The sequence below is a fragment of the Aptenodytes patagonicus genome, chromosome 5, assembly GCF_965638725.1.
Source record: "Aptenodytes patagonicus chromosome 5, bAptPat1.pri.cur, whole genome shotgun sequence".
Taxonomy (NCBI): Eukaryota; Metazoa; Chordata; class Aves; order Sphenisciformes; family Spheniscidae; genus Aptenodytes; species Aptenodytes patagonicus.
In genome coordinates this window covers 65,486,642-65,498,978 of record NC_134953.1, presented here as the reverse complement: position 1 = coordinate 65,498,978, position 12,337 = coordinate 65,486,642, and the positions used below count along the sequence as shown (strand labels likewise).

Here is a 12,337-nt window from a genome sequence, read left to right as displayed (position 1 = left end):
GGTTCATCGTTATCTACTGGACTCCAATCCAACCAAAACTTGAAGGCTTCTCTGCAATAGGACTACAGCACACTAAAAACGTTAAAGACCTTTTAGGAAAAAGTGTTTCTAGGTAGACTAATGTAACCTTATAATGTGGGTTACTGACTGGTTTGTATTTGGTAGATTTATGTATGTCACCAATTGAAGACTACGCCAATGTGCTTGTGCATGCATATTTAATAATTATATTCCTTGTGTTACACAGCATTCAATGCTCTCATTACTGAGGATGATTTTCTGTGCTGTTCATATTTGTGTAATTTTGTAATTTTCCTCAGCATAACAGCATGCCTTTATAAAAACTGAGGAAGTCTGTATAAGCTGCTACCATGCAAAACCCCCGGTATCATGAAAATTCCACAAGAAAATCACCTGATGGACATTTACAAACTATTCATGCTATATTTAATTTAAAATACCTTTCCATTCTCGAGAATATACTTGTCCATTACTGGAACAGGGGCAGGATAGTACGTTGATGTATTTGCTTCCTCACTGAAGGTCTTCTGTACCTCAGGTTCAGGCTCAATTGATTCTGGTTTTACTTTTTCAAGCTCAATGGCAGGTCCTAGACAGTTAAGAAAAGAGAGCTGTCTGCTATCCCAGAGAACATGAAATCAATCACTTCATCACCCATGGTTAGCATAAAATAACACATTAGGCATGTTCATTTCAAAGTTAGAAGGAGTCTAAACCAAAATCCTACTTCCGGACGTCAATAAATAAAAGCAGGATAAGTAACTCTGCTTTATAAATATTAAAATGTTTAATTTTAATGTTTATTTTTATTCTTAAAGGATATGGACAATTACAGATATGGGTAAGATTGCTTCAATGCACACTACGGAAATTATGTTAAAATGACACTGAAATTATACACCAAAAGCAACAATAGTAATTCTTCAAATAAAAATTACTATATAGTTGCATAGAAGCCTGCATAATTTACTGTGATAATTATATAAATTATCCATACAGAATTACAAATTTTATAGAAATTTGAAGTCTCTTTAGATATAACAGAGGTATATTAAAAATAGTGAGGATCTACAGAAATGCTATAAAGGAAACAGACTTAGGCTACTTATGCTAAAGTATCATGCATAGAAAGAGTATCCAAGGTTAAAAAAACCCACATAAATTAGAATTTTGATTGTCCAATCCATCCAACACGCTGATTTTTATTTTTAATGTAATCAACAAAAATTAAGCACAGATTAAACAACAGAATACTACTAAGCATATGTTTGAGGCTTCAAAGGAGGATAATTATTTTGTCAGTCATCAACTTTTCTTTTCCAGACCAAACTTATAAAGTGTTCCTAAAAAGGCAGAAAAGAACAAATTAAAATAATTTGTGAACTGGATTTCATTATTCCATTCATTGCAGCGGTTAGACCAGAATGAATCAGGAACAGGCTACAGCCCCCAGCCTATTATTGTCTCTTGATGTCTGTCTCTGGGCTCATGAGAAGCTTCAGCAGTCACTGAAGTTCCACGCAGGGGCAGTGGTTCGTTAACACAGCAAAGTTGCCAGCTTAGACCCTGGACACCACGGTAATCAGCCACTTCCAAGAACTATAAGGATAAACTCACCCACTTGTAACAACTATATTGTACCAGGTTGGTGCTGAGAGCGCTGCAGCACTCTGTAGCCCAACCTTGACACCTTCAACAAATGACAATTCAATAATCAGGTCACTGTCATGGTTCAGCATCCCTCCTCAGTATTTGTACACATAGACCAAGCCCTGAATTGATCTAACTCTGCAAGTCAAGCTGGCACCAGAACTCATGTCTTGAGTCACGTATCTTAAATAGTTCCTGCACCTGGAACAAGTATTCATTCCTCCTACTTTGCGCAGTTTCATTTACAGATTATTATACAACGATATCAGCATTTGACATTTATCCTATAGCTTATTCTACACCTACATAGCTAGCTAAATGTTCTTAGCTGACTTGCCACTTGACACTCAGCAACAACTAAAAGTTGTCTTGGCAACTTAGACAACCCCATGCTGCAGTGCCGCAACAGAGTGTCTGAAGAGCCATATGCAACGCAAGCATGGTGCAAATACAGAAAACACAAACCCCATACCATTTGCATTATAATTTCATAGTAATCTTAATCAGCACCTCTGCTATCATGTATATGCAATGGCACGACCAAGACGAATTAAACTTTCTATACTTGAGACTGCTAAACTGATTCAGACTGGGGGAAAGACCTGGACTAATTAAACCACCCAAAGTCTGCACACATCTCAGCGTGGGCACACCTGAACAAGCAAGATGCAGTGATGTAATTGCCAGTGTGAACTTAAGAAGTGATCTTTTAGCTGTTATTTTAAGAACACATTCTTCAACAAAGTGCTATTTTGAGTTTTCTTATAATTTGAAAGTCACTTTGAGGAACACACCAAAGTCCAACCACCTTCTCCCTAGAAGGAAACATTTATCTCTGTTTAAACACTTTTACTAGCTGCTATTTAGAAGTCTTTTACTCTTTTGTTTATAGTCATGTATTGACACAGCTTGGATTTGGTTTCCAGAGTTCCCCAAGAAAAACAGCTGATTAGAGTCCACAGTAACCATAGTTCTCATAGGTCAGAAAAACCTCTATTGCAATTCATGTTTTACGGCTTGCTTAGAAGTCACCAACAGAAAGGCTTTAACGTCTTCTTTTATATTCTACTCTTTTTTTCTTCCCAAACAGAAATCTGCCTCTATCTAGGTAGTCTTCACAGCTACTTTCACCAACTACTAAAGACTGTATTTTCAACCCGGCATGTTGTGAATTAGACATGCAACCCACATTATTGCCTTACTGCTAATGGGAGTTGTGTACCACACACCATACACTAAGAAGTTTCCTCTGTCTGTAGCTCTCGTGCTCTGCATCTTTAAAGATGATGAATGGGACATACAAAAATATATGCCTCTATCTAAAGGCTTAATTAACAATGATAGTACTTATGTCATAAGAATCATTAAAAAAAAAAAAGACAATTCTTCAGAACGCAAAAAGGAAACAACTGTTTTATTGCAAAAATCTTTCTCCTTCTGACTGTGAAGTTTCCATAATATCTGAGAGGCCAGCAACTTCAAATGCAGTATGAAGAGGTAGAAGGCTTCCCTTCATCACCTCTTTTCCTCAAAAATGCATCTTAGGCTACAAGCTACTCAAAAATTAGTAAATAAGCCAAAATAAATTAAATTATAAAGTGGTCAATATACATTTGAAAGCAGCAAGCTGTTTTTCCACATGGTCTACCAGAATTTGAACAAAAACAACAGGAGTCTGAGAAGGGGAAACATCATATATATGGTACTTCCTGTACTCGTACTGGATAGACACCTTAGGCTTTTTTTTTTTACATCAAAAAGCTGCACAAATCTAGAAAAGCTGAATAAAAGTAATTGCATACATATGGTAAGACACAAATTCATTCTCCCTATCCTGGTGTCAGTCCCAAGACACTGTAAACTGGATCACTGAAATTAAACTGGGATTAAAAATAACTGCCTGGGGCGCTGTGTGTGTGTTGATGAACGAATGTGAATGAATGAAATGAATATACTCCCTGACTTTAGAGCAACACTAATTCTTAGCAATACAACATGAAAATGCAGTATCTATCAGGGAGCGAACAACACCCAAACGTTATCCCTGATACAACTTCACTACTTCTGACCATATACAACCATAGCAAACTGCACAGATCTTAGCCTGGAGACAATTTTTTTAAGAAGTTATTGAAATTCTTATCTTTTGCAATCCAAGGACTATTTAAAGTTAGGCCTACAGGGAAGAGTCAGTGATTTAATTCTCTAAATCACCTTACTCTCTATTGATAAAAACAGGGCAAATTAGTGTGTTTTTGGGTGCAACAGAATAAAGACAAACTGCGAAGGCCTACAATCGCAAGGCTTTCTGATCCCAAAGTAGGCAAGGAAAAAGAGGCTTTCATTGCACACATTCTTCAGGGAGCTTAGGCAGGGGATACCATAACCTCTTCCACAACAGTCATCGTGTTCCCCCACTGCTTTGGTCCCTAGAGCCCTGGTCAAACACCTGCCTCCTCCAGGAAGGGATCTGTTGGGCAACAGCGTATCGAAATCATAAAGAAGCTTCAATATATCCCCATGGATCAGTACTGATTTCACTACTGTCATTTGCCACATCTGCTTTCAAGGCTCTTTTAAAACAAAGAGCGATTCAGTGTCACCATGTGGAAGATTAAGAACCTCACTCTTCCCACAAGAGCAGCTTGAGTTCAGTAACAGAGATGAAGGCCTAGGTCTAAAGCAGAATACATTGACTTCTAGCTTCTCGCTGAAAGCAACACAGTGATGGTAAATTAGGAGACTGAATACTTGACTGAACATTAGCTCAAGAGGCTGTTCTATATTTGATCTGCAAGTTTAAAATGGCAACAGGCACGCGTTTCCCACAGCTGCAATTCATCAGCACAAAACAGCTGTCATCTCATGCAAAGAAATCAGAAGTCTCTAAGGTGAAACAGAAATGCAATTAGTTTGCATTAAGTCCAGCCTGCTAGAAGTGCAGCATAACATAAATTACACGTAATTTGAAACCCTAGGTTTAAGAGATTGCTGCAACAACTGAAGATGAATTTGGGATGTAATCCATTTTCCGAACAATTTTCACAGATTATTCACATACCCAAACATACCTCATTTATAAGCTGGAAAAGTAAGGAAGACTAAAGAAGTCTTTACATATCTGTTTCTTGATTAAAAGTAGCACTTTTTCATACTATCATCAGACTCCCTAATTTATAATTTGCTGAAGATGTCTCCCTTTCTAATCATTCATAAATTTTGTACTGATCTTTCTAGAATCTGTTTGTTTCTCAACTGTGAATGAGGCTACAAGGAAAGGCAAGTTATCAGTGGTTGATACACCGAGTCTTAGGAAACACACACCCTGTGAAGGACACAGCCCATAGGGCCAAATTCTACCTTTATCATCTGTGGAAAGTTCCATACAAGTAGTAACTTCCAAAAAAATCTGATGTTGTTATGTATAATTCATATTTGTCCAGGTATGTGATTAAACTAAAAGAACTTGTCTTCAATGTAATCGAGATTTATTTTCAGTTGTAAAGCAGGTGCCAGGCTGATACAATGGAAATTCAAGTCCAGTATTTAGAGAAGATCCAACATTTTTTCCAAGAGGTTTTGGGTGTTTTGTTGTTGGTTTGTTTTTTTTTTTTCCTTCTAAGCTTTCTTGATTCAGCTCAAGTAAAAAATGCATCCCTTCTTTCTTAAAGTGAAAGAAATGAGACAGAATTCAGAAGCTGTCTTCATTTCATTGCTGGTCTCACCACTCAAATTGCTGTCAAGTCTACCAACTAAATTGGTATTTTACGCTGTTCAGCCCCATTGCCTACTAACATCTGGCTGGTGCTCCATTCACATAAATTCCAGCTAACTACTTGCAGATGAAGAAACATCTTTCCATCCAAGGAAAATTTTAGAAAGCTCAGAGGAATCTACTGCCCACCACATCGTGTTTTTCAGACTGTGGAAACTTTGCCTATTTAATTTTATTTAAAAAGTTAACTAGAATGTTTATAATAAGTAATGACATTTTAATTATGCACAGTGTAACAATGACGAGCATTCACAACCAAACACCCAGTTTAAATCATCAGATGCTACTTCGAGAGCCTGGCTCCAAACCTGCGGGCACACCTTAACACATGCTACAGCACAGGCGCATGCTCTCTCGGGTTCAGGTTTGTACGTGAATGTAACTCAGACCCACATGCAAATTACATGCACTCGTTCAAGTCAAGTAGAAGAGCCAATATCCAATTTACATGCAAAAATTAAGTTTCCAGATACACAAAGGCAGACATAAGAAACAGCATGCTAAGTTTGGATGCACAAATTTTAACCAAGTTTCAGTCACTGAGCAAATCTTCAACATAGCAGTACCACATTCTAATAGCAAATAAATATAAATTAGTAAAATATTTGAAGGTATTCCAAGGGTATCATCTTCAATGAAAAGGATGAACTTTTTATTTTGTCTTTTTTCCCATTTATTCCAACACAATGGTTAAATAATTGTTATAAACCAAAACAAATGAGCAACTGACTCACGATATTTAAAATTTAAATCCAAATTACACAAACCTGCATTTTGTAACAAGTGCTGATAAACGGGACACTAATATAAAAAGCTTTTTTAATTATTCGTCAACAATCCATTATTTTTTCAAACAGCACGGCTGTTTAAAGCCACTGCTACGAAGTTCAGGAATATATCACATTCTAATGAGCTACTAAAGGGAAGAGGGGGCAGAAAAACGGAAGGTAACAGTCACATAACAATAAACAAAATCCCTAACTGAAAAGAATAAAATAGTTTTAGCCCAAATATTCATTCCACTGCCTTTTCTTTCTTTTTTTTTCTTTTTAAACTGGAACATATTGGTTTATTTTGCAGATGACGCTTTATTATCTTTTTCAGCATATACTGGAAGGTCAGAGACTCTTTAAAATACAGCTACTTAAAACGGAACTCTGATTGAACCATACCAGCACAAAGATCTCTACTATCATTAAAGAAAACCCAGACGTACATAGCATACAAATTCAACACATATTGTACAGCCATAGCAGAAAACCCTTTTAACATTCAATGTCCAGTTTAACAACCACTGCTATTCTTCAAATACGTTTCCATTACTATTGATCACACTTGCAAAATTCATTAAAACTAGTCCCATTTAAGTCCGGCACTTACCACTACCTAGTCTTAGAAGCAGTACATCCTGGAGTCTCCTGTTCAAGTCTCTGAGCTCTTTCATTTCTGACACGAGTGCCCCATACTCCTTTAGCTTCTTTGCCTGTTGCACAAGCTGTCTCCGTGTTCTCTCAAGCTCCTGTTGAATGTGTCTCATTTCTTCTTGTTGCTGTTGGTAACTCCTCAGTAATTCTTCATACAGAATCCGAGGAACTACAGCATCGTCCATGTTGTTCATGCTTTCCGAAGTCTCCATAAAAGCCTCCTCAGGGCTGGAAGTATTACTGAGGCTCATCCCATTCTGTTTCTCAAGGCGAGCAACAACTGCTTCAATGCTTTTGTGTGTACCTTCACTTTGTTTCCTCCCATCTTGTCTCTGCATGTTACAATAAAAAATAAATAAATTAGGAGAGCAGTAAGATGTAATACAAATTGGGAACCGTTAATATTCTTGTTTTCCAAAAAAAGCACAACAAAGCCTGCCTGCAAAAATACTTTGCCTAACGGATTCTTGTAGATATACATCATAACTATCATGCACACGTAATTCAGCTAAATGTATATACAAACTTCTGAGGCAGTTAAAGGCCTTTCTTTCCGCATTTGTGCAACACTTGCAAGCTGAGTGATTATCACTTGATTCCATATACAAAGATAATTAATTCCTTTTTCAAAAAAAAGTGGATCTCGATCTCTCTTCCTTTAAAGTTTACCCCTAGCATTTAGATTTCCGACAGCAATTGATTTTCTGATAAGTAAGAGAAAGAAGCAACTACATGCTACGTTTGTCGCCTGTAATGACATCAGATGAAAGCAGCATACCGTACAAAGCTGTTTTGTGAACAGAGGGCTTGTCCTTCCCACACTTTGGGAGGCAAAACCTTCTCTGACTATTCCTCTAGCACATTCACCCAACTGCCTAATGCAAATGACTGAGTTAACACTATCAGCAAATGTTAAAAGGGAATTGAAAACACAGAAGTTGGAGACAGAATATATCATCCAGTCTCATCTTCCTGATCAACTGATTCCTTCTATAGTAGTACTGCATTGCAGAGGCTTCATCTCCTTTGAACTCTCAGCAGAAATTTACCTTCAGTCGTCTGCACAAACCCTAAAAATTAAAGCACACCTGTTTTCTGGGGCCTGGATACTGGTATTAAAATGTGACAGTACGGGTTAAAGTCACTACATTTTATTGGCCAAATATGGAAAAAGCATTTGAACTTCCAAGCAACTGCAAGGAAAGCAAACGTAGCTCATAGGTTAGGAGACAAGAAGCTGACACTATCAATTCCCATACCACAATATCCATGAGTAATGTGGCAGAAAATGAGATTATTTGATGTTACGCCTGCTCCACGCGTGTTCCAAAAATGGAAAAAAAAAAACCAAACAAAAAAAAAGCTGGCCCACCATAAAGAAATGTACTAGTATCATTCCTGCAGCTGCAAAACACATGAAGCCACAGAACAGTATTTTATTCTGAAGGTTGGCAGACTTTTAAAGAATCATTTGGTATCAAAAAATAAATACATTTACTTAGTGGGTTTCTGGCATCTGGACCTAGAAAGGCAACTGGCAGTTATAATGGCGGGATGCAATCCTATCAATTTGTCTTCTCACCCACTGCTGTAGTTGGGAAGTCTCAGAGCACCCCTTCGAACTCCAAACAAGCAGCGCGCGATAGGTCACAAGTGCCACTGAGAACAGCTGCTCGACATTCATGTAACTGGTGACTTTTAAAGCATTGTTCTAAAAATCTCAAATGGCAGTTAAACTGTGCAGACGGTATAAACAAGAAAATGTTCGATTGCACATAAATCAGGTTTTGAAAACCCGTACCCCACCCCCCCACAGAATTTGACCCAATTTCACCAAACACAGTGTTTTAAGGGGATCAAAAGCAGGCCTGGGATTCTTAAGCTATGACGTCTGTATATGCCCCAAGCACTTAAAAAAAAAAAAAAAGGAAAAAAAAAAAAGGAAAGACTTCAGTACCTTACTGTGTCTAAGCTCCACATCTTCTTCCCCATAATCTGTAACCTCCCCAGCTTCTTCTACGTGATTGAGAGAGAGTTTGGGGATTTTAATTTTCTTCTGCATCACACTGTTCTCAAGGTCAGTTTTGTCCTCTAAAATGTATATTAAAAATAAAATTTTGTTACATTAATCAGCGTTCTTACTTCCAAATACTACATGACTTAGGCAAGACCAGTTAAAAAAAAAAACCTCCCATGCTTCAATCCCCTCATAACAGTATGATCAAACTAATCCATGGTGTAACTCAACTGATGCCCACTGACAATTCTAGAGTTTCAACAGGGGATCAATCTGGCCAAACACAAGAATAAATATTGTAAAATGCCAAGCTAAATTCATGTGAGCGATCAAAAGCGTCAATGAGTAGCTTGTACTATCACTAAAATAAGAGTTAAAGATGCTGTAAATAAAAGCACTTCCTAAAAACCATCTGTATTGCTTTAAATTACGTTTACCAACAGTATTTTCTTATTCATAATCTGTTGCTGCAGTTCAAATTCTGCTTAGGTTTAAAGTGAAAGTAAACTTGGTAACTCATCCTATATTCTAACCATTATCTATCATCAGTACAGATCTATTTGCACACACGGCAGATTCTGCTGTTCTGCAAAGTGCAGGGCTAGAAAAGGGGATGCTGCAGGATAGGTTGAAAGGGCATTACAGAAAAGTTGCATATGGACCAAATCTGTAACAAAATTACTATACAACCCCTGTTTCATTAGTTAATGGTACTAATCCTTTTCCTTTAGATACACAAAGCCAATAAATGGCTATATTAATCTTTGAATCTCATAAAAAATTGAAGTAAAATATTTTCAAGTCTGAAACATTCTAACATATCTCAAAATTAAGTATTTCAAAACATTATTCTGAAAATAAGTTTGAAGTATTTTAATATTCCTGAAAAGGCGCAGAGGGGACAGGGAATCAAGAGCATAGTCTCCCCAAACGTGCCTGTGATCATAAAATTCTTGCAGAGCAGACAAGGTCTTAAAAAATTCACAAGCTTGGCTACCTGTTCAAGACATTGACAAGGAGAAATGCATTTAAACTCTGAAGTGTTGTCTTTGTACATTGAAAGCTTATGAATAAGAAAACATTTTGAGTCTTCTTATCCACCTGCAAACTGTATTTCACAAAGTGTCCCATGAATATTTTTGAAAGTGCCAATGAGGATGGCATTTGTGAGTGCTTAGTTGCATTGACTTTTGCTTTCTCAAATTAGTATCTCTCCACAGGACCTCAAAATGGTTAGCGTTGACAGTGTAGAAAAGGGAAACAAAGGTAAATCACTGTTTAATGAGGAGCAAGGCATTCATTAGAAATGAATTACACAGATGAAATGCAATTCATTTTGTTACAGATAGAAATGGATCTCTTGTAGGCAAATGGTGATATTACAGCCCAAGGCTATGTAAAGAGAACAGGCACAGAACATGCAGAGTAAGACATTAGACAACCTGAAATGAAATGCAGATGGTAGCAATAAATACTAAGACAGATGCAGAAAGAAACAGATAAACAACAAAAACCAGCTAGGCTTATTTTAGATCATTCTCCATTCCCCAGAGCATCACGGATGCTTATCCCAGTAAAACAAAAAGGCAATCCAACTGTTTCAGTTTTGAAAAATAAACCCCTAAGTTTTCATTTATCTGGAAAACATAGGTTCATCAGAAAAGTGAAATAACCCAATTCTACTGTGAGAGAGCGGAGAGGAAAATACGAGAGCCCTTCTTAAAAAAAAAAAAAAATACAAATTTACAGACTAAAGGACAGACTGATGGGTATTCCTGTCTTCTTGGAAGGACAGAAATTTAAGAATAAATAAATCCATATTGAATGAAACAAACAAAAAAACTTTTCCTGTGACTATGTATTTTGGGGTATCCAATAGACTGAGGAATCCTTTGCTAAAGTATGTTCTCACAATTCCTTAGAGGAAGAGCAGCACATGCATACTGCAGAGCCAGCTTCTCTAGACTGCTTTGCCAAATCATCTTCCACAGAACGTGCAGATTAACTCCTTCTACATTTAAAGAATGCAGATCAGTTTCTATGCTCCGAAATAACCCTTGGCCTCACAACAACATGAACACAATCCAATTACTTCACATAGTTAAAAAAATTGTCTGCTGGCAACTAGCTGAGGTCACCAGTAGCCAGAACCCCATGCAAACTGGAAATGGACACCAGCCATCCTTCCCATGGCCAGGGAAAAGCAAGTCTTGAAACACTCATGGAAAGGGGTCAGAGAGGAGTAAGTGCATGTGCAGGCCACAGTGGAAGTCAGCAAATACTTTCCAACAAATAAAACAACATTAAAATAAAAACAATTTGGAAGAACAGAAATATTTATCTTTTGATTTTGGCTTTTTACTTTTGACTCAATTTAGAAAGGTTATGAACACATTTCATGCACTGAACAACAGAAATGAAAGAAAATACTTAGTCTGGGGTCAAATAAAACAATGCAAATTATCTGAATTCTTCATTCTCTCCACTCCCCTCCCAATTTCTCAGTTTGCCTATGAAATCTATGTTTGCAAAACTTCACTGGTGGACTGAACGTAAAAGTTTACTTATATACCTCCTTACAAATGCTTAGTTTATACATTATCAGTGTGTAACTATCAACACAGTTCTCTCTCATGTTTGGCAAATCTTTTCATTTGACTTTTTGATTTTACTGCTTATCCTGTAAATGAATCAGTAAGTTGAAGAAAGGAACTCTTTTCTCCCCACACAAAATTTGAAGAAACAATGGTGAAAATGAGTTCATATAAGTTAAAGCTTAGGAATTTTTAATTTAGTCAATGAGCAAATAATTTTATGTTCCTCTGCCTTCCAACAACAATACATATAATATTTTCTTACATGTGTTCTGCTTTTTGTAGGCCTATTTATACCTAACACAATTCATCTAGTGTGTTGGAAATGAAAAGGCCTTTTGTTTTTCTTTTTTTTTAAAGTGCATTTCTAACCTCTGTTGTCTTCTACATTAGCTGCAGATAGAGCCAGAAAAATCTCATTCTGAATTTGAGGCTAATGCTGGAGTACTGGCTCTTGTTCTGTAAATATTAATGGAATTTGGGAAGGGGTGGGAGGGAGTGAGAGGAGACCGGGGGAGGGGTAGGAGAAACATAAACGTGCATTAGAGCAGTTCTTCTTAGGACTCTCTGTCTGTTGTTGTGCCAGCCTACAAAAGACAGGTACAAAAGAAGAATCCAGCAAAAAGCAAAACACGCACAATTTTGAGCTAGAAGAAAACCAGGATATGAACCAAACGGCTGGACAAGCTGCAATTCAGTGCCTGAAGCTACAGAACATGCTAAGAGGGCATTTGTCCGGACTTTGTCCCCAGTCATTTTAATCTTTCTAGAAGTTAAAAGTTATACCTTCCCTTAGATGGCCATGATCAGATTGTCATAAAGTTGTGTCCATTGTTTTTCCTATACATGGCATAAG

At 37.1% G+C, this 12,337-nt stretch overlaps 1 protein-coding gene across 6 annotated transcripts in view; it reads right to left on the bottom strand.

The window, feature by feature from the left end:
• LOC143161327 (BEN domain-containing protein 5) overlaps positions 1-12,337 on the bottom strand; it is a 987,131-nt gene that overhangs the window by 365,687 nt on the left and 609,107 nt on the right. For 2 of the 6 annotated variants that reach the window (XM_076340242.1, XM_076340239.1), the window contains 3 exons: positions 8,828-8,961; positions 6,827-7,202; positions 462-610 (listed from right to left, as the gene is read on the bottom strand). The exons of 2 other annotated variants lie outside the window; for them this stretch is intronic. In XM_076340242.1, coding sequence (XP_076196357.1) covers positions 462-610; positions 6,827-7,202; positions 8,828-8,961 — 659 coding nt within the window. The remainder of the gene's footprint in view (positions 1-461; positions 611-6,826; positions 7,203-8,827; positions 8,962-12,337) is intronic. 2 more of the 6 variants (XM_076340240.1, XM_076340241.1) reach the window with 2 other exon arrangements.